Below are 23774 nucleotides of genomic sequence, written 5' to 3' on the forward strand. Positions count from 1 at the left end.
TAATTTTCATAGTTTTACTGTGGATATGTAAAATGATGTTCTTGATTTTGGGGAAATACACACTTAAGTGTTTAGCAGTTAAAAATGGCTTTCCAGGGGAAAGGGGGGGAAAAATGGCTTTCCATTTAAAATCAGATTAAAATCCAAACCACTACGAGGTCTGATCCCACTTCCACCTCTCTGATTTCACTTCCGGTCACTCTCCCCCACTTAATCTCTATGACAGGCCACACTGATCTGACAGTTCCCATAACAAGCCAAGTTTATATTTCGATAACAACCCCAAGTTTCAGTTTAAATATCACCCATTCAGAAAGTCTTTCCTTAAGTATCAATAATAGGTCTAAAGTTCAAACTTCCATTGTCTCTTTTTTTTTTTTTACCACAAGATGCAACTATTTGCCTATTTACTTTTTGTTGCCTATTTCTTCTCACTGAATGTAAATGTCTCCTTCACCGTTTTATCAGCCAGCAGTATTTAACTGAGTACTTGGGACATATAGAGCTCAACAAATAATAGTTAATCAGTCTTATCCTTAATTCTACTAAATAGAGTCACACTCAAAGAGTCCTAATGCTTCTGTAAAATTCCGACCTGAGCTTAAAGGTGATACCCTTAGAGCGCACGTTCCTTCTTTCTTGTTAGAATAGGTGGATGAAGGGGATGCCATCAATATACTGGTTTAGAACAAGGCCGCCAAGGGTGGAGGGAAACCCTCTCCCCTACCGTTTTCTCTGGTCTTTGTAAGAGTATAAGAACATCTCTCTGCTTTGCTCTAAGAAAGAATTAGGCAGAGAAAGAGAGGGATAAAAGATAAATAATAATTCCTAGGAAAAGGAATGGCGCAGCTCCTCAAGCCATCCGAAAACTTAAAGTTTCTCAACGACCCTCAAGACCGAAACCTGACTCTCAGAAGTAAGCAGAATCCTACGTAACCCCACTTCTATTGCTTCTGCACATGCGCGTTGCACCCCACGCACATCCCCTTCCTTTTCCCACAATCCTCTGTTCCTGGTCTAAGGGCCCAGGAACGAGCCACAGAGAAGGCTATTGGTGGAAAGAAGAGCCAATGAGAGAGCCTGTTACTCGTCTGCGTGCTGCAGCGTAGGGGGATCGCTTTAGATCCTGAAGACCTAGGCGTCCCCGTGGGTTTTAGCGCGATGAGCTCAATCGGCACCGGGGTGAGTTCGTTGTCTCTCGGCGTGATAGTCTACATAAGGATTAGCGTGGGAAGGGAACGCGGACGGACCGCGAGGGGTGCGCCGGCCCGGGGTGCGCTGGTACTTCCTGGAGGCAGGTGGGCCGCTTCCAGTTGCGCGGTGGACCGGGGGTCTTTCCGACGCTGATTGCTAGGCCCGCGTCTGCAGTGACCGTGGCTTGAAGCTTCTCAGCTCAGGTGTGGCGGGCTTGCCGCGCAGCAGTTAGATTTGGAGCCGCTTTGGGTTGCTGAGTCACTTTCTTTAGTCGCTTAGGGAAACCGAAAGTGAAAACTCGTGGGGCCTGAAATTGTGTGTGAGTGAAGGGTTTGGGCGACAGTTAGCCTCTTGAGAACCACTGAGGCAAGGCGGCTTGAGAGTCCAAGGGCAGAGACGCCGCTTTCCAAGGAACCCCTTTGCAGTTCCTGGGGTGCTGCTGCCTCACGGGGATTCTCTGTCTTTCCTTCGAGTGTAGTGATGGACCGCTCTGTATGAGTCCCTGGAGCCTTCTCAGAACTGATAAGAAAAATAGTCTAAAAAGCGGAATCGGAAGAATCCTTTCCATTTTTCCTGTGTCTCAGCTTTTCCTGTACAAATTACTTAACAGCACTATGAGGTGTCAGTACCGTTAAGCGTTTAAATGGTTAGCTACAGACTTAACCGCTTCTGACTTTGAAGACAGTTCAGGATTTTGGAGTTGGATTTGTTAACTTTTTCGGCCTACTACTTTCCTTTGTCAAACGAACTGCATATATGCAATCTTCTGCTTACTCCTTTTATGTATTTCTCCATGTAGAAAATACAGTTTTTGTTTAGAAATATTTATTGGTGATTTTCACTAGAGGCATTGAATGATGGGTTTCTCAGTTCATTTTATACTCCTACTGTGCACAAGACTTTTATACTCACCATTAGGCCCAAATACTGGTTTTCCGAGTTTGATAATACGCAACTTATACTTGGAATGGTTTAATCCATTCGGTTATGAGATGCTAAGATTGTCATATAGTTTTTGGATTAGTTGATGCTCAGTAATGCCTGTTGTAGCAAATTGACTTTGCAACTACATTAATATTACCCTAGATTAATAGTGTTCTAAAGGGTTCTACAAACCCTTTAAAAATATTTGATAATATAACCAGGTGAGATATTTCGGTATTACAGTGGTAGAGTTAAGGATCTTCATTTAACAAATCAACAAACTGAGACCAGGAAGCACCACTGTTGAAGACTTATCTCCTGTCTTTACTTGTCCCAAGAACTCTGGATATGAAGACCTGTCTTCTTGACATTTCTCTCCACTTGATTAATAGCCATTTCAAATGACATGTCCAAAGTAGATCTCTGGGTTTTTTTTTTTCCCTTGCCATTTTGCATCTCCTACAATTTTCATTTCAGTGAATGGGCGAGTTCTAGTTGCGCAAATGAAAAATAATCTATGATGCACTTTTAATTTCTTTTTTACTCTACTCCTAGGGCCAATCCATTAGCAAGGTTTTTCTGATTGTACCCTCCAACGATAACACCTTCCATCTCTTTTTCTATAGTCTAAGACACTACCTTTGGAATACTTAACCTCTGCTTCCACTCTTGTTCCCTCTCTAATTAATTTTCCAGATGAACAACGTTTTAAAAAAATTAGACATAACCTCTCCCCCTTTCCCCCTCAAACTCCAATGAATTTCTGTTGGATTTAGAATAGAAATGAAAACTTCCTACTCCAGCCTAAAAGACTTAACATAGTTTGGCCCTTATATGCCTCTGATATAGTTTACTCTTCTGTTTACCACTTATGGTGCTCAAGATACAGTGGCCTTATTTCTTTTTCTTATTGTGCTCAGCTTATTTCTACCCTAAGGTCTTTTATGCCAAATACCAGGACGCTCCTCCTCCATATCCTAAATGACTAATTACTTGTTATTAATTCTAGCTTAGCCTAAATAACTAAATATAATTGCCCCAACAATGCCTTACTTGATCAGGTAGTCTGTGGTAGTCCCTGAGACTATCACTTCACCCTGTCTTATTTTCATCATAGTACCTTTTCTGATTTACTGCTGTATCTTCAGCTCCTAGATTAGTTCATGGTCTGATTTTTGAAGACGAAGGACTTCTAGAATGAGTAGTCTTTGTATTTCCTTATAGTGACTAACATATAATAGATGCTTATTAAATGTCTGAATGCTAAATGATGTGTCCAAGGTCCCTCAGTTTCTTAGTGCCACAGCTATGAATTAAAATGCTCCAATGCTGTTTTTACCATAGCAGTTTTTTCAGAAATGAGCCATGTCCTGTGTGGGAATTCTGACTTGATGCAGGACTTGTATCCATTGCTTTTCTAGCAGAAATCTAAAGTGTATAACTTTGTCTTAGCTTCTGTTGCTGCTCTGACATGCTTCCCCTTTCTCTTTAAAGCAAAATCTGTGTTGAGATTTAACACACATTTCTGATGTGTAAGCCATTTAGGGGGAAAAAAAAGTGTAAGGTTATTACTGCCAAAGATACATCATTATAAGCTTATTATTGCCTTTTCCTCCTAGTATGACCTGTCAGCCTCTACATTCTCTCCTGATGGAAGAGTTTTTCAAGTTGAGTATGCTATGAAGGCTGTGGAAAATAGTAGGTAAGAAACATTGTTTTACTTGAAATTACCATGTTTTAACCAGGTATTAAATGTCTTCTTTTCTATATTTTTGGTAATTAGGGTTTGTTATGTTACTTTGGCACAGAATAATATATGTCCTAAAATAATCTCAATTTATTAGTCATTTCCAGATCTCTCTTTAGGCCAGATCTTTCCATGTGCCTATATTTTCAGTTGACTCCAGAATTATCCACTTAGACATTCTGCCAAGTCTCAAATGAAGTGTATAAAACCAAATTCATCAACATCTTTGCTAGACCTTTATTCCTTTTTCAAATTCCTGATACATATCATTGTTTTCCTTGGCCATTAGGATTGTGACTTTATTGTCTGATCTTTTATTTCCTTGTGTTTTAAATGTCCTGTGCAGTTGGTCACATGATCATCTCAGCAGGGATGTTTTTTATTTTTCTCTTCTGCTGCCATACTCCAAAAGGTGTAGGATCACTAAGATATTTTCCCGTTGGAGTTATTTCCTTCACTCTGTCTTTTTTTGTTTAGAGTAATTCACTAAAATGATTCCTTGCCACCACTGTAACATCTTAGTTGAATTACTGGCTTATTGACAAATTCTCTGAGTCTTATATTGAAGAATTTTTGCAATCAGTTATATGATCTTTTTTTAAAATTTTTTTTTTTATACAGCAGGTTCTTATTAGTCATCCATTTTATACACATCAGTGTATACATGTCAATCCCAATCTCCCAATTCATCCCACCACCAACACCACCTCCCGCCGCTTTCCCCCCTTGGTGTCCATACGTTTGTTCTCTACATCTGTGTCTCATATATGATCATTTAAAAAAAAAATCATTTCTAATTGAACATAGTCTGCACAAACTGGTTTCATTTTTAATTTTTTTTAATAGAGTTTGTTTGTTTATTTATTTATGGCTGTGTTGGGTCTTTGTTGCTGCGCACAGGCTTTCTCTAGTTGTGGCGAGCGGGAGCAACTCTTCATTGCGGTGCCTGGGCTTCTCATTGCGGTGGCTTCTCTTGTTGTGGAGCACAGGCTCAGTAGTTGTGGTGCATGGGCTGAGTTGCTTAGTTGCTCCGCGGCATGTGGGATCTTCCTGTGCCAGGGCTCGAACCCGTGTCCCCTGCATTGGCAGGCAGATTCTTAACCACTGAGCCACCAAGGAAGCCCCTTTAATTTTTTTTTTAATTGAGGTATAGTTAATTTACAATGTTGTGTTAGTTTCAAGTGTACAGCTCAGTGATTCAGTTTTTTTTATATATATATATATATAAATAATCGTATTTTTGAATCTAAAGCAGCTTCAGGATGAAAAAAATTTTGTTCATGACATCTCATTCAGATCTCTCAAAAATTTTTTTTTAGGCCTACTAAACAAATGGTGTTGATGTTTGAGCTTGGTGTTTTCATTATAATGAAAACCTGTGTAGTAGGGAAATGTTTCCAGAATTTTAGAAAAGTCCACGTGTAGATGTAGTTTTTTCACTTTCTACTAGTATCTTCGATATTTGATTATGGAAGTTTCATGAGGGTAGAGACTGTAACTGGTCTTTGCATGGGCTAGCACATAGCCCTCAGTAGTTACTGAATAAATAAATGTTCATTTTTTGCATTTTCTGGGTGGTAGAAAGAAGGTATGTGGATTTCTAATGGTTTATGAAATAGTATTTTAAAGTTTTTGAGCAAAAATATTTTTTAAGTCTTCTTACAGGATTTGTTAATGAAGCTAGTAGATTCTGTGTTTAAATGTATTATTATAGATATTGTTACTTACAAACTGTCAGTATCTGATAATATAATAGAAGTAAGGCTGTTAAGAATTTTAGGCTGCACTGTATTTGTCGTTGTGTGCAAGGCCTGAAAGAGTTCAGAAGAGAGTCAAATTCAAGAAAAAAGTTGACAATAAAAAAATTTAAAAATTAAAAAAAAATGAAAGCAAATAAGTGTACTGGGGAAACTGGACAGCTACATGTAAAAGAGTGAAATTAAAACATTTTTTCACACCAGACACAAAAATAAACTCAAAATGGATTAAAGACCTAAAAAAAAAAAAAGAAAAAATAAGTTGACACTTTTTTTTTCCTGTTGGTTAAAGAAGATAGGCTCATAGGCCAAGGAGCTGGAGAAAGACTTGAGGAAGTCATTGTTTTTCTCTTCCTCCTTTGCATTCTTGCATTTTCATTGGTGTAAAAAACTGGTGGGAGATGTCTTGACTAAGGGAAAAACTGGAGATGCATTTTGAAGTCATCTGTAACCCAGAAAATTGAGACTAGCCTGTGAGGGTCTGGGTATCTTAGCAATTTGTTTTCTATAAAGTATTTCTAAATATGGTTTAAAACAGTTACATTTAAGCAAACTTGAAGAAATATAATTTTTTAAAATGGAAACATTAAAAATTAATGTATTTTTCCTGCATAAAGAAAAATTACTAGGAAAGTTCCTCTTTTAAAGGGATCTGTGTAACTTGGTATGATGGAATACTGGATGAGGATCAGAAGATGTGAATTTTTCTCCTAGCTGCTGCTTAATGGTAATATTATATAGGTTTCCACTATTCAGTCCTCTGAATGTTACTTTTCTGTCTGTAAAATTGGGATGTGGACATCTAACCTAACTACTTCATATACCTTACCATAAGAATGAAATTTGAAAATGTTTGTTTTGTGGGCACAGAAAGTAGAAAATAGAAAAATTACATATGAATTTTCTTACGAGTCTGGCATATAAACTGATAGTTAGAAAACATTTAACCAAATAATTTGATATGATTATATTCTGCATTAAAAAGAGATAAATTCTTTTTTTTTAATTTTTTATTTATATTATTATTTTTTGGCTGTGCCTGTACAGCATGTCAGATTTTAGTTCTCCAGCCAGGGATCAAACCCATGCCCCCTACAATGGAAGCGTGGAGTCTTAACCACTGGACTGCCAGGGAAGTCCTGGAGATAGAAATTCAATCTCGGGAATTTAGAAGGCAAATACTTTTGAGTACCTGTTACGTTAAGCATAGGAACTACCAAAACAAATAATTGACATATAAGTGAATACTTAAAAACATTTTATTAAAAAAAATATATATATATATATCATGATCAAAACTATTTTATAAAAGTATGCTCCTAGCAGGTAATATGCAAAAGGAGAAACGGGGTAAAATTATAATCGTTCCCTTTAGCCTCATTGAGGAGACAGGATATGAAAGGAAGATTGAGCAACATAACTGAAAGGCTAGATTGTTTGGAACAAAAATGTACACAAAATTTTGGCCTTAGGACCCCTTTATACCTGGAAAAAAAAATCACTGAGGACCTTGAAGAACATTTAATTATGTAGGTTGTAGGTTCTATCAATATTTAACATCACCCTGAAGAGCATTTATTTATGCAGGTTATTGGTTCATCAATATTTACCATATTAGAAATTGAAACTGAAAAATACTTATAAATTCATTTAAGTAACAGTAATAAACACAACTGCATGTTAACAAATAATTTAAATTAACATTTATTAAAATATTTGAGTAACATTAATAACATTTTTTTTTGAAGATGTTGGGGGTAGGAGTTTATTAATTTATTTATTTTTGCTGTGTTGGGTCTTCGTTTCTGTGCAAGGACTTTCTCTAGTTGTGCCAAGCGGGGGCCACTCTTCATCACGGTGCGTGGGCCTCTCACTATCGCGGCTTCTCTTGTTGCGGAGCACAGGGTCCAGATGCGCAGGCTCAGTAGTTGTGGCTCACGGGCCTAGTTGCTCCGCGGCATGTGGGATCCTCCCAGACCAGGGCTCGAACCTGTGTCCCCTGCATTAGCAGGCAGATTCTCAACCACTGCGCCACCAGGGAAGCCCATTAATAACATTAATAACATTTTTAATGCAAATTACTTTTCCAAAACATAGAAAAAAATGTTGTGAGAAGAGTGGCATTGTTTTACATTTTTGTAAATCTCAATAATTAATTGAATCTTAATTAAAGAGAGTCTCATATCTCCTTCTGCTTCAGTATGTTGTTACTTTTGTTGGAGCTTGTGAAACAAATCAGGCTTCATGTTGTTTTATGATACTATACCAAAACTGGACAAATGTTAGTTTCTTAAAGATTAGTTGCAGTGTGGAGTCAGAAAACATAACAATGAACTTTTTCTACTTTTACATTAAAATCTGTTGGGCTGTCTTACACTTTGCATGTTTTACCCGTCAACATTGTGAGTTGGTCATTTGGAAAATATTGGTTCACTGAGTTATAACAGAGCTTCCAAATTAGACATATTTCATTATAAACTATCAGAAACATCACACTTTTTTTTTTTTTTTTTTGCGGTACGAGGGCCTCTCACCGTTGTGGCCTCTCCCGCTGCGGAGCACAGGCTCCGGACGCGCAGGCTCAGCGGCCAGGGCCCACGGGCCCAGCTGCTCCAAGGCACGTGGGATCCACCCGGACCAGGGCACGAACCCGTGTCCCCTGCATCGGCAGGCGGACTCTCAACCACTGCGCCACCAGGGACGCCCCTGTCTTTGTATTTTTATGAAAATAATTTTGACCTCACAAACCACACTTTTAGAACTTTTAGTTTAGAAAAAAGAATGTTTTAGGTTCTGAAAGGTGAGGAAGATGATGAGTTGGGATAATTGGGAATGGCTACCTGAGGCTATTCAAGTGACTTTGCAAAAGTTTGTGGAAATTTATTTAAATGGGCAGTGGTGAGGAGGAAGTGTATTCTAGTACCCAGGATAACCGCAATAAAGACAGAAAAGCAAAAATGAACATTAAGGTGTTTGAGGGGTGACAGTGAGGTTGAATTTGGTAGAGCACAAGACCTCTATAACAGGAAACTGAATTCGCTAGATGGGCTTTGCAGATTCTTGGGGAGTGCTGAAAGCTGGGCCAAGGAGTTTAAACTTGAAAAGATACCTGAAGTGTGGGGGAAGGAGTGTCTGCAATTCTTTACATATTTGTGCCTGTGGCTCAGCTCATTTTTCTGGTTGTTTCTCTTTGTTAAAAGAATTAGAAGATTAAAGTAATTCATGTATTTTCATCTTGAAATGGCAATGTATAATTTCTCCACATTTTACTTCAGATTATTTTTTGATCTACTTTGTTTTAAACAGTTGTACAAAATGTTTATTCTTTTACACTTAAATAGTAAGCAACACATGATTATTGCAGAAAAAGCAAAAGAAAGAAAAAGAATTATAATCTTTCCACCGAGAATAGTCACTGGTAACTTTTTAGTTTGTATGTAGCCTGTCTTTTGTATGCATATTATGTACCATTTTTTTTTAAATAATAAATTAATTTTTTTGGCTGCGTTGGGTTTTCGTTGCTGCATGCCGGCTTTCTCTAGTGTGGTCAGCGGGGGCTACTCTTTGTTGCGGTGTGCGGGCTTCTCATTGCCGTGGCTTCTATTTGTTGTGGAGCACGGGCTCTAGGCGCATGGGCTTCAGTAGTTGTGGCACACGGGCTCAGTAGTTGTGGCACACGGGCTCAGTAGTTGAGGCTTGCGAGCTCTAGAGCGCAGGCTCAGTAGTTGTGGCGCACGGGCTTAGTTGCTCCGCGGCATGCAGGATCTTCCCTGCCTAGGACTCGAACCCATGTCCCCTCCATTGGCAGGCGGATTCTTAGCTACTGCTCCACCAGGGAAGCCCTTACATACCAGTTTTAATTGCACATGACTTTAGTCGGCATTTGTTGTAAGATGGCTAATATATGCTAGACACTGTGCCATTTGGTACATATTTTGTTGGCATCTTTTTTCACTTATGTATTAATATCTTTCCATGTCATGATACGAGATTTTTTTGGTCACATGATTATTTATATGGATCTAATTCATCACATTTTAGACTGTCCTTTCTAGTTTTCAAATGTATTTATTTTAAAGACTTGATATGCTTTAAGAAACAAATTTGCCTGTTTTTGTGGTTTTTGTTTTTTAAACTTGGGTTTACAAAGTTTCTTTTTTTTTCAGTTAAAAAAATTGATTTTCTTCTACTTGTTTCAGTACAGCTATTGGAATCAGATGTAAAGATGGCGTTGTCTTTGGGGTAGAAAAATTAGTCCTTTCTAAACTTTATGAAGAAGGTTCTAACAAACGACTTTTTAATGTTGATCGGCATGTCGGAATGGTAAGGTTACATTTAAAAATGTTCCTTTTTGCCTTGTCCAGTTTCTTGTGAAATAACTAACTGGAATATGTGAAAATGTGATTGTTAAGAACCCATTTAATACTTCAGCACTGAGGCAGAAACAGCAGAGAGCAGCTATAGAAGTAATCAGAAAGTTACTGGTTTGTGAACAGCTCACTGTCTAAAAGGAAGGTAGCATTCTTATTGTATAACCTGATTGGAGATAGATATGAAAAACCAAGTTGCCTTAAGAAAAGGAGGGGGGGAGGGGGTGAGAAGTATGGGTTAAAAAGAAATCTTGGCAGTATAGATCAATGAAGGTACATGCTTGAGAGGCAATGAATCTTTGGCTTTTTGTATCCTTTCTGGGGATCACTGTTACACTGAAGATGTTATCAGAAAGAGAAGACCTTTATAGTAAGGTGGAGCATCAGGAAAGGATGTCCGATGAAGGGAAAAGTGAACACATGCTTTCTAGTAGCTTCATAAGCATCACTGTATTTATTTCATGCAGCTGGTATCTTGAGTGACTGCTTTGCACAGTTGCAGGCCAAGACATAGATACATTACTGGTATATACTGAAGTCATCCTATATAGATGTCAGACTTTCTTCAGTAAGAGCAACAATCCAAAAAAAAAAGAAATGATTTTTAACTTTGCTTACTGAAAAGTCAAGGAAGAAAAGAGAACACTGTGTGCTAGGTACTATGCTAGTTCTTTACATAAATTATCTCATTTAATCCTGACAACCCAGTACAAGTAATATTAATCCCATTTTTACAGATGAGAAAAAGATGCACAGGTGGTAAAGAAATATGCTGGGATTCATACTTGGGTCTGCATGGTCTGTGTGTTACTCTAGAGACCATTCTGCAGGGTGAGATCCTATAGGATCCACTCATTCTGCTGAAATACGAGTAGCTTTGTTATTTCTAAATGAGATGTGTTACAAACACAAAAAGGACTAGCAAAATATAGCCAGTAAACTATAAAGCTACAGATAAAAAATTTTTTTTTTTTTTTGCTTCAGATTTTTTTTTTTTTTTGAACTTGTTTTCTCTCCTGAACAAATTTATTATTGCCAGTGAAACTGGTATGTTTTCTTGAAACTTGCCAGATTGTAACCTAGCTGGTATGAGGTAAGGAATCCTGCTTTCTTTCACTTAAAAAAACTTTAGATAGGTATATTTTGGAAAAAAATCATATATGCTTATAAGCACTTTAGTGATGGAAAGAATTTTATCATCCTAGAATTTTCACATTTGTCCCATTTGTTATTTAAAGCCAGGAAACTGATGGCATTCCTTATAGCTGGAAATTGGCAAAACATTTAGACATTGAACAGGGTTGGAGAAAATGAAGGATTAATGTTCTGTCTCCAAGTGATTTGATAAATTTTTAGACTTCACAGTGGGTTTTATCCAAAGCAATGGAAGATTGTTTAAATGGTGAAAATTACTACCTGGGTATCCTTGTGGAAGTTATTCTAAACAGCAGTTTTCTAACCTGCAAAACTATGGTGGTAATAGTACCTACCTACCTTCATGTATAATTATGTAAAATGCTTATTAGCATGTAATGAATGATCAATAATATATTAAGGATTTTCATCATTATTACTGCTACTAGGTAGCAGTAGAAAAAAAGGCTATTAAAAATTTTGATAGTACTTATTTTTAAATTCTGCAAATCTTCTGTGCCACTGGTTCCCAGTACCCATAAGTGTTTCAGTAGTTTTTGCTGTTTTCATGGCTTCCCTAGACCAAAAGAAATACCCAGTGGTTCTGTTTATTATATATGTAGGTCTAAACAACTAAGTGGTTGTGTCCTAAAAACTTAGTAGCTGTAAAAACAAAACAAAAACAAACTCACCACATACAGCAAAAGAAAAATATTTTTAAACAGTCACAGTTAACTAATGTGTACTGCACAACTTCTTAAACTTTGGAATTGGATTAGATGCCGCCCCCCACCTCCACCCCGTTTCCTGTTCTGCATTGTTTTTTGCACAGTACTTATTTTATATCATGGCAACCCAGCTTTTCAACGAGCGGATGGCAGTAAAAAGAATGTAGAATGATCTAATGTTGAAACCGTTAAGTACTTCAACATATGTTTCCCCCAAACTTAAAATGCCCCACAACTCTGAGTTCACTATAGTGCCCTGGGATGTCTCAGCACGTGGTTTAGTAATTGCAATTCTAAGCCACCAGATTTGTGGTTTGTCATGTTTTGGTTTGTCATTACAATTTATTAGTTAAGCTGAAAAAGGAATTTGAGGTTGTGCCTTTTAGGTGAAAACTTTTAATAGCTTTTTGAACACAGAATGGCTTTAAATAAAGGATCAGTTCTAACCAAAACAAATGGTTATATTCTTCTTTGTTGTTGTTTTGTTCTTTATAATGAAGTGGAGAATGGGGAGACATGGAGGCTTTTCTGAATGTGATCAATGGACAAAACAATGTAGTCACACTTGGGAAATTTCCAAATTGTAATCCCGTACTCAAGCATCAAAATGCCAGAATGCCTTGTAAAGAAAGACCTTTAAGCCAAACAGATTTATTCTAATAGTGATACTTGTTAAAAGTATCAAATAAGCCTGTAATAATTGCATACTTTCCTTGATTTGTGATAGGAATGTTATCTACTGAATTGGTACTTTTTTTTTCTTTCAGGCCGTAGCGGGTTTGTTGGCAGATGCTCGTTCTTTAGCAGACATTGCGAGAGAAGAGGCTTCCAACTTTAGATCTAACTTTGGATATAACATTCCACTAAAAGTAAGCTGATAACATGTTGAAGAGCCTTTGGAACAGAAAGAGAAGAGTATTAATAAGCTCTTCTGTTTTTCCCCACAGCATCTTGCAGACAGAGTGGCCATGTATGTACATGCCTATACACTCTACAGTGCTGTTAGACCTTTTGGCTGCAGGTATGAAATTTACTGAGATATTCAGTGATATCTGTACTGTAGGTATTTGTTTTCTCAGAATCTAATTAGCCTTTTATACCCTTAAAAAATGAAGTATCATCAAGAAGTATTAGGGCAGTGATTAAATAAAATGATGTACTTAAAAATAAAAACTGAAAAATGAAAGACTATGCAGATTTGGACAGGATAAAACACAGAATTCATAGTAATATTTTAATCTAATTATAATAAATTCTCTGGAGGAAGGTGGTCAAAAGGTATATAAACTTTTTTTAAAATTATTTTTGGCTGCGTTGGGTCTTCGTTGCTGTGCACGGGCTTTCTCTAGTTGCAGCGACAGGGGGCTACTCTTCGTTGCAGTACATGGGCTTGTCATTGCGGTGGCTTGTCTTTGTCGTGGAGCACGGGCTCTAGGCATGTGGGCTTCAGTAGTTGCAGCGCATGGGCTCAGTAGTTGTGGCTCGCAGGCTCTAGAGCGCAGGCTCAGTAGTTGTGGTGCACGGGCTTAGTTGCTGCTCCGTGGCATGTGGGATCTTCCAGGACCAGCGCTCAAACCCATGTCCCCTGCACTGGCAGGTAGATTCCCAACCACTGCCCCACAAGGTAAGTCCCAAAAGGTATATAAACTTTTAAAGTACTAGGGATATAATGTACAACACGATGACTATAGTTAACACTGATGTGTGATAAAAAGGAAAATTTTTAATATAGTAGATCCCTTAGAATTCGTCACAAAAGGAGGAAGTTTTTTTTCTTTTAATTGTATCTATATGAGATGATGCATGTTAACTAAACCTATTGTGCTAATCATTTCACAGTGTATGTAAATCAGACCATCATGCTGTGCACCTTACATTTATATAACAATGTATGTCAATTATTTCCCAATAAAACTGGGGGAAAAAAGTATCTGGAACTAAACCCAAACATTTTCAGGAAATGGCAAACTGATTTTAAATATATTCCATGTTGTTACTATTTAGTAGCCAATTATACTGACACTTCAGTTTTCTCATTAGTTTCCATCTGATATACTTTAAGCAATAGGTCAGATGTTCTTAAATGGGATGTAGCTGTTACAGTATTCTGCACATGAAATGATAAGGCTGGTTTCTTTTCTACTTGTAATTTCAAAATATCAGTAATTCATATGATTTTTTAATACCCTAATTTTAATTTGTTGAGCATAAAAAAAATGCATTGAACCAATTTTCCTGCAATTTTTATTGCAGGAAAATAAATGGAGGAATACCGGGGAATAGCCAGAAAATAATGAAGGGTGGAACAAGAGTTTTAGGTAGTTTCAGCGTATTCACATCAGGAATTTTGTCCCCTTGGCTTTTTCATGTTTATTCCTTTAGCTGTTGGGCCCCCTTATTACTTGTCCATCTATCAGTACTCCTTTCTCTCCACTGCTGTCCTCTCAGGAAAGTTTCATCAGAAAGTTTAATACTAAACAAAGGCACATGAATTGTGAAAAGTTTTCAAGTATATACTAGTTTTTATCCAAACTACATTATCAAAGTGTTTACTATGAGTTATATGGGTATTAGTAAATGTTTGTCTTAGAAAGTACAATTGCATTTTTATCACAGTACTTTTTATTTTTTAAATTTTATTTATTATTATAAATTTATTTTTGGCTGCATTGGGTCTTTGTTGCTGCGCACGGGCATTCTGTAGTTGCGGCGAGTGGGGGCTGCTCTGCGTTGCGGTTCGCGGGCTTCTTATTGTGGTGGCTTCTCTTGTTGCAGAGCACGAGCTCTAGGCGCTTGGGCTTAACTAGTTGTAGCTTGCGGGCTCTAGAGCGCAGGCTCAGTAGTTGTGGCACATGGGCTTAGTTGCTTAGTTGCTCCGCAGCATGTGGGATCTTCCCGGACCAGGGCTCGAACCTGGGTCCCCTGCATTGGCAGGCGGATTCTTAACCACTGTGCCACCAGAGAAGCCCTATCACTGTACTTTTTAATACTTTTCTGGTATTAAGAATCATGGTTTAAAATTACTAATTTACTTTTATGTAGTTTCATGTTAGGGTCTTACAGTGTGAATGATGGTGCACAACTCTACATGATTGACCCATCGGGTGTTTCATATGTGAGTAGTTTTGAATCATCTGAAATTCTATTTCTAGTTTAATGGTCTCTCATTAAGCACTTAAATCATGTATTTGGATTATATGAGGTTTCTTTAATATTCTTTCAAGGAAGGTAACATTTTTTTCTTGTTTTAACATTAATGACAATAACCTATGGATGTGAGGCAGAGGAAGATCTGTGGCTTTTTTTTTTTTGGTTTTCTGGCCGAGCCGTGCCACATGCAGGATCTTAGTTCGCCCAGCAGGGATCGCCCCCTGCATTGGGAGTGTGGAGTCTTAACCACTGGACCATCAGGGAAGTCCCAGATTTGTGGCTTTAAATATGCTATTATAGAAACTGCATAGTGAAGATAAAATCTTGAATATGTGCTATTTCCTTTATTACTACAAATATTAGCAGTATCTTAAAAATGAATGTAAAAGTGAATGTAATGCCGTCCTTTTATTTTGCGGTACGCGGGCCTCTCACTGTTGTGGCCTCTCCCGCTGCGGAGCACAGGCTCCGGACGTGCAGGCCCAGCGGCCATGACTCACGGGCCCAGCCGCTCTGCGGCATGTGGGATCTTCCCGGACCGGGGCACGAACCCATGTCCCCTGCATCGGCAGGCGGACTCTTCAACCACTGCGCCACCAGGGAAGCCCAATGCCGTCCCTTTTAAAGTTTTGTTTTTGTTGTGTTTTTTTGGCTGTGCCACACGGCTTGTGGGATCTTAGTTTCCCACCCAAGGATCTAACCCAGGTCCATGGCAGTGAAAGCCTGTGTCCTAACCACTGCACCACCAGGGAGTTCCCCAATTCCCTTTTTAAAAAGGATTTCAAGTGGGATTTCTTGGACGTTTCTCTAATTACCTTTTCTTAAGTGTCTTCTGAGATTTTTATGGTTTTTTTTATACTCATTAAAAAAATGTTCTTTATGTTTTGTCATTATACACTGGTTACACAAGTAAAAAAACCTTTACAGTATAAATTAGGGGATTCCCTGGCTGTCCAGTGGTTAGGACTCCGTGCTCTCACTGCTGAGGCCCCAGGTTCAATCCCTGGTTGGGAAACTAAAATCCCACAAGTTGTGCTGGTGTGGCAAAAAAAAAAAAAAAAAAGTATATATTCACACACACATAATTCATATGTATATATTTAAAAAAGGCTTATTTAACTCTTAGGAATTATTTCTTTCTCTAAAATAACTTCCATTGTCAGAATGCTAAAATTTTTTCTATTCCTGTCCTCAGAAATGCTTATAGTTCATGAAGTGTATATACATAATGAAATAATTTGTTTTTCTTTGGATATACTTCTTGAAAATAATACAGATTACTCTAGATTTAAGTTATTTTAATTTTTTTGAGTGCCTTGGTGGTCATTAAAATGTCTTTTGACTATATTTCTCCAGATGTGCTTTTGAATGTCATTTAACAACCTTTCATTAACCTTTAAATAAACAGTAGTCATTAATGACTTATGATAGTATATTAATTTAATAATACATATGTATTTTTCGTGTATGTTCTTTTTAAATAGGGTTATTGGGGCTGTGCCATTGGCAAAGCCAGACAAGCTGCAAAGACAGAAATCGAAAAGCTTCAGGTAATACATACATATTTACTGCTTGAAATTTTGCTATAGCATTATTCTCATGTGGTGAAATTTTATCACCACAAACTAAACCTTTTACTCCAAGTGTGGTTTGCTGTTTTGAGTAGAGCTTTCTGAAGCTGCTAGCTAGGTGGCTGAGTAGGAAAGCTGGTAGCATATTACCTGTAGAGTTGGGTCATGGATCCCTTTATGATTTTGGTGGCTGCTTAATCCAAAAAAAATACGAACAAATCTTCATATAATGTCACAAAATCCTTGAAGCCCATTCATGGAGCCCTGTGACCCTTAGGCTGAGAACTTTGCTCTTTTATTGTATCATTTCTTCCATCTGGAGAACAGCTTTTGTCTGTGGAAGTCTTACACATTAAGAGTCTGTGCTCCTTTGCTTCTCTTTCCTTTTTGTTCCTAGCTAAATAGGGCATGGGAACCCATCATCTATCTATTAGTGTGAAAAAGGTTTCTTAAAAATTTGCTGGCTTTCCTTTTAGCCATAAATTGATCAACTTTATATTGAAACAGTACCCACCAACTCTTCATTGCTTATCAGAAACTTCCCTAAAGACAGGTGTATGATTCATCAACATTTTGGTAAATTACAGTGAGAAAAAATTTTATATACATTTAAATATTAATGCTGTACTGGAGCCTTGCTCAACTAATTAACTTATTCAGCTTATTTAAGGCTAGGTCCTAGAAAACATTTTTTTAGTGCTTAGAATTTAATGGCAAGTTCTAGACGTATAAAAGCCTAATTTATGTTTGGTATTTTAGTATTGATAAAATTGACAAAAGGACTTTAGAGATCACTTAGTCCAAGTCCAGCCCTGGGTTAAACATACTGGCTAGAGTCATAGAATATTGCTTATGAACAATTCACAGACCTAATAACTCTTAGACCAGTGTTCTTTTCCATCATATACTCCCTGGTTTGTGCTAAGTCCCTGTCTTCTACTATCTTCTCTTTTGCTTTGATCTCTCCGTAGTATTATGTGGAAATTTGAAAATAGATTGTTTAGTACAATTGTTCTTTTGTCCTCTGTGGTTAAATCCTAGCAAGGAATGGGAATACTAACAAATCGTACTTAAGAATTGAGAACGATTACTTCTATTGAGGAACATGTACACTTAATGATGAAAACATATGCTCTAAATCAGAGGTTAGCAAACTGGCCCACTGCCTGCATTTTTTTTTTTAAAAGTGAAGTATAGTTGATTTACAATGTTGTGCTGATTTCTGCTGTACAGCAAAGTGATTCAGTTATACAAATACATACATTCTTTTTTTATATTCTTTTCTATTATGGTTTATCATAGGATATTGAATATAGTTCCTTGTGCTGTACAGCAGAACCTTGTTTATCCATTCTGTATATAATAGTTACATCTGCCAACCCCAACCTCCCACTCCATCCCTCCCCCAGTCCCCTCCCCCTGGGCAACCACAGCTCTGTTCTCTGTGTCTGAGTCTGTTTTTTGTTACATAGATAAGTTCATTTGTGTCATATTTTAGATTGCACATATAAGTGATGTCATATGGTTATTTGTCTTTCTCTGACTTCACTTCGTATGATAATCTCTAGTTGCAATGCTTTTAAAAGTTTTATTGAAACCCAGCCATATTCAGTCTCTGGCTTTTGCCCTAGTACAACAGTGGAGTTTAGTTGGTGACGGGGACCAAACACCATATCCCAATAAGTCTAATAAAATATTTACTACTTGGCTCTTTACAAAAAGAGTTTGCCAACCCCTGCATTACTCTGGTCTGCTTTTCTGCTTGTGTTCTGTTTTACCAAGAATATAACTTTATGAAATAAACTTTACCAACATATATAAAAATATTTTTGACATTTAAGATGTATCTTTTCAAGTTTAAGTTTGTCTTTGTATGTTACAATTAATATACTAAATATAGAACTTAACATGTAAGGGCAAAAGTATGAATATTGGTATTTTCCTTTTCTTCACTCCCAGTTTTAACATGAAAAAAATTAATCATCAGAAAAGATACTGTACAACAAAATATCTCCATCTAGATTGAGTGAACAGTTATTATTTTCCAATATTTTACCTATTTGTATAAGCTGGGTGATCAAGATTTCTAAATATAAAAAAATACCAAAAATAAATAATAAGCCTAGATATACACCTCAAGTCTGGACTGCTGTATGACTATATTCATTATTTTTCGCCATTTTCCATCCTCCTCCACATATCCAGAATATGAACACTAGTTTGCTCTTTTTTTGTTTGTCAGCTGTGTTCAGAAACACATATTCCTAAAAAAAATTTTGCATTGGTTACTTCCAGTACCTACAGTACAGCAGACTTTTCTGCTGGGCATTTAAGGGCTGTTTTTCTACCCTGATTTCCAAATGTTCACTTTGCTTTGTGCTGTTCATTTATCTTCCTCAAAATCAAATCAGATCCAACTAAGACCCCACTCAGATCTTGGTTCTTCAAAGCTTTCCCTGACATTTTGCATTTTTGTCTTAAACAGTTTCATGAGGGACAATTTATTTCACTCCTTCATCCCCCTCTAGAATATAGAAGGTATTCGTGGTTTGTTTACATTTTATTAACCTGAATTGGCTATAAAGAAGAAAAGAAAAAAACATTTCTTTGCTAATGTTTTAAATGTCAGGGTCTGCCTGTGAATAAATTCATAAAGGAATCTAGATTTTTATAAACTTTAATATTTTTCACAAAATTAGTGGTGCCCAAGGGTTGTCCAGAATATGTTTTGGCATAATCATTAAAAAACATTACACTGTAAATAAAAAACTTTGGTTCTGGTCTTTTTGTATTTCAGGTTATTTTCTTTGGTTTTATATCTGAGAATCTATCTCAAGAGCATGGGGTTACTGATAAAATTTGTGGAAAGAACCTGGAAAGTTACACAAGTGGAAAGCGTTCTTCTTTGAATCATAACATAATGAATATATATTTTATTTTCTGTAGATGAAAGAAATGACCTGCTGTGATGTTGTTAAAGAAGTTGCAAAAATGTAAGTTGAAATTTTCCTTAGCATTGACAAAAATATTTCACTTGACCTTACCTTATACATTAACCCTGAGGCCGTTTTGTTTGGAAATAACTTGTTGCATAAGTTTTAGAAGGTGAATCCAACATTCTCAGAAGGCTCATTAAGGAGAATATCCAAGTGACAATGAATAGGATGGGGAAAAATAGCTTTTGACAAAATATACTCCTGTTCAGGTGACAGAATTCAAGAATAGGAGGATATAGTGAACCTCTACGGACTTCATTTGATAGCTCCCGACTTCTTAAATCTCAGAAGTCCCGATAATATTAACCTTAGCTTACAACTTTAAGGTCTACAGCTAAAGTTGTAACAAGATGAGAAGAGCAGTGTTTCAAAACATCTAGCAATAGCTGAAGAAAGCCTGAAGTAGTTCATATTACAGTAATAGTAAGCAACAACAAAGCCAGTAAAAGCTCAGTGAACATGCTTGGAAGCCCATGATTTTTTTTACATCAAAGAAGGCAGGCATTTGGTATTTCAAAAAATCTAATAAAATGCTGGTGTTGCAGCCAGCTTTTCAGAGTTAAAAGTAGTAAATGTAATATTCCAGAGAATTCACAGAGACTTCTAACTACTCCACATTAGAACTACATGAACATGGTCTAGTCAGCATTTTGTGCACGTGTCTCAGGTTTTACATCTAATAACACATGCAAGGGAAAAGTCTTGGAGGGCTCTATTATATAATAATAAATATACTATTTGAATGGTACCCTTAATCTCTATACTGATGGTTGTAGCAAAGTATTAAAATCACAAGTGTTTTATAATTTTGTACTAATCGTCCACCACTCCTGCTACCCTCACTTCCCACCCCCCACCCCCCTTTACCATGAGACCCTTCCCCCCTTTCCAGTTGTGAAGAAGCAGAATAATCCATTCCATTCTATGACTGTCAGTTAATAACAACCTAGGGGACACTGGCAACTAACATATAATAGAACTAGTTAAAAAGTAATCCTTATTGAATTGCACAGCAGTTTAACATGATAACTCAATTTCCTTCACTGAGAAGTCTTCTGGAAATCAGTTCTTCCTGCACCTTTTATGTTTAAATATAACACTAGACTCTACTTTGTTCCGTGTAGGAAAGCCATCCCTTTATCATTTAATAAAATGGAGCACTATGCTTCTTTTACTTAGTTCTAGCAATTCTAAGGTGCTTTCTTAAAGCAAGGCTTTAGGAATACTCTCCAAATTACTTTTGTTACTTTGTTGTATAAGATGGTGGAAAGTATAAAATAAGAAAGTTTTGCTGATACTTTGTTTTTACTTCTACTTTAATATGTTGTGTGACAGTGCCTTCTTGCTGGCAGCAATTTGTCATGTACTGTTTGAAGGCCAGGTTAAGGGACATACCTTAAGGGGTTTAAAAATATTCCTGCCAAGAAGGTGCAGAACGAAGAGACCACTAATTGTAAACTAATGAATTAGTTTGGTTTTTAAAAAAATCAGTTAATGAATGGAAAAAAATATACTGAAAAGGCACACAGGGAATGATGGCCTTTTCCCATTTGAATATATGTTCCTTAGGAGGTATCTTTCAGGTATGTCTCTAAAAGAATGTATCAAGGGCTTCCCTGGTGGCTCAGTGGTTGAGAGTCCGCCTGCTGATGCAGGGGACACGGGTTCGTGCCCCAGTCCGGGAAGATCCCACATGCCGCGGAGCGGCTAGGCTTGTGAGCCATGGCCGCTGAGCCTGCACGTCCGGAGCCTGTGCTCCGCAACGGGAGAGGCCACAACAGTGAGAGGCCTGCATACAGCACCAAAAAAAAAAAAAAAAAAAAAAGAATATCAAAATAAACAACTTGGGTTGTAAAGGTGTAAGATATATTGAATCCTTTGTAGTGAGTGTTTAATTTTTTAATCAGTCCTAGTGTAATTTTCATAATAGACTGTATATAATGTGTGTATCATTTTATAGATACTTACATTAGGAATGGCTGTTCTAATTTGCTGAGCTAGGTGCATGAACTATGTATGTAGATGACCAAATGAATGTTAACGTCCTCTTTCTGTTCTAGAATTTACATAGTACATGATGAAGTTAAGGATAAAGCTTTTGAACTAGAGCTCAGCTGGGTTGGTGAAAGTAAGTTATTTTTCTACATTTATTTGCTCTCAGAGTCATCTGTACCAAACCTAATGTACTACTGGGTGCCTTTTTTTTTCTTAAAAACAACAAAAAATTAGTAATGGTGTATACACATATAAAAGTACACAAATAACAAATGAATTGATAACTGTCACAACATGGATACATTCATGTAAATACTGCTTTGGTCAACAAGTAGACCAGCCCCCCAGATCACCCCTTAGGCTTCTCCCCAGAGGTAACCACTATCCTGAATCCTAACACCATAGTTCTTGACCTGTTGTTGAATTTTATATAAATGGAATTAGACATTATGGATTCTTTTGTTCCTCATTTCTTTTCACAAAATTATATTTGTGTAAATCAGTTTTGTTACATACAGTAGTATTTTTGTTCATTTGGCTTGCTGTACAGTGTTCTGTTGTCTGAAAATAACACTTTATTCATCTCCTCTTCTGTTGTTACACCGTTAGGCACTTTCGAGTGTTTGTTTACTGTAAAATGAACAATGCAGCTGTGGACATCTTGTACATCTATTGTGGTACACATATGTAGTAGCATTTTAGAAATATATGTTAAGAGTGGAATTGCTGGGTCATGAAATAGGCACACATTCAACTGCAATATTGGCCACAATGTGTTCTGACCACTGGGTGCCCTTCTAATACAAACAGAGCCAGAACAAATTTAGGAGGTACTCTATTTTTGAAGGAAAAGCTCTGCTTAATAATTGACTAAAGCTGTGACTAGTTTATTTACTTCTTTTGAAACATCCATTGCATTTTTTTTTTTTTTTTTTTGGCGGTACGCGGGCCTCTCACTGTTGTGGCCTCTCCCGTTGTGGGGCACAGGCTCCGGACGCGCAGGCTCAGCAGCCATGGCTCACGAGCCCAGCCGCTCCGCGGCATGCGGGATCCTCCCGGACCTGGGCACGAACCCGTGTCCCCTGCATCGGCAGGTGGACTCTCAACCACTGCGCCACCAGGGAAGCCCCATTGCATATTTTAAAAAAGAATTACTGGGAAATCACCATTTTTCTTTCTAGCATGGCAACTGTAAGGCTTCAAGGTCAGCTTTTAAAATCTAACCATGCTGTGAATGAATGCTCAGGACTTAATAGCATCAGGATAAATCTTAGCATAATGTATTCTTTATTATAAGAGCTAAATTTGGGCAGATTTAATATGTAGGGAAAACACACAAAGATGAGTTCAGAGAATCTGGTATTTACACTTGTAGATTGGCTAGATTATATGGTATTTGCAAATCACAATTACAGTCCTTGTTTTTAATTCATTTAAATATATGGCTTAATTTACAGTAACTAACGGAAGACATGAAATTGTTCCAAAAGATATAAGGGAAGAGGCAGAGAAATATGCCAAGGTAAGCCACAGCATGAAAACGATTCTAGCTGAAGATATGGAGATACGTTGAATTTTCTTAAATAACCCTTAAGAGTTGAGCTGAACTGAAGGATGAAAACTTTCTAGGTTATCCTCAATGGGGATAAAGTTGCCCTGGTTCCAAAAAAAATTTTTTTGTGCTTGTGAAAATGGCAAAGTTTTTTCAGGACATTTAATGCTTTCATACTGTGTGTATCCTATCAAGAATATAGTCATTGATTGTTACAGCAAGATGTACTTTAGTTACCCGTTTCTTTACTTGAATGTCTTATTCCAAACCAGTGTTCATTTTCACTTACAAAGAATTTTAATGACAAGTGCTTAATTAGATTCAGGCTGTTATAGCAATGCTAAAAATTGATTTTAAACACTTTTCTCTTTAACAGGAATCTTTGAAGGAAGAAGATGAATCAGATGATGATAACATGTAACATTTACTTCGTTTACTTCTATTTAACTATTTAGCCCTTTGGATTAATACATACCCACTGACAAACTTTCATTAAATCTTTGTCTTGTAACGACTGAAGTTTGGTTAATATCTGCTTGACAAAATTGGTGGGGGTAGCTGAGCACATATTTATTCAGCATTAGGATGCTGCTTTATGCCTGTTGTAAAATTCCTTGCTCTGGAATCAGATTAATTCAAAACTCCATTTCTTCACT

At 37.1% G+C, this 23774-nt stretch overlaps 2 protein-coding genes across 2 annotated transcripts in view; one reads left to right on the forward strand and one right to left on the reverse strand.

Annotated features, from left to right (window-relative positions):
• ARMH4 (armadillo like helical domain containing 4) overlaps positions 1–23774 on the reverse strand; it is a 251733-nt gene that overhangs the window by 211615 nt on the left and 16344 nt on the right. The window lies entirely within an intron of this gene.
• On the forward strand, positions 1047–23633 carry PSMA3 (proteasome 20S subunit alpha 3). Its single transcript, XM_030855109.2, has 11 exons — positions 1047–1182; positions 3738–3820; positions 9822–9945; positions 12622–12723; positions 12802–12875; positions 14897–14969; positions 16489–16554; positions 19522–19568; positions 21632–21699; positions 23024–23088; positions 23495–23633. The coding sequence occupies exons 1-11, from the start codon at positions 1162–1164 to the stop codon at positions 23537–23539; spliced, it is 768 nt and encodes a 255-aa protein (XP_030710969.1). The 5' UTR covers positions 1047–1161; the 3' UTR covers positions 23540–23633.

This window comes from Globicephala melas, chromosome 2, assembly GCF_963455315.2.
Source record: "Globicephala melas chromosome 2, mGloMel1.2, whole genome shotgun sequence".
Classification (NCBI taxonomy): Eukaryota; Metazoa; Chordata; class Mammalia; order Artiodactyla; family Delphinidae; genus Globicephala; species Globicephala melas.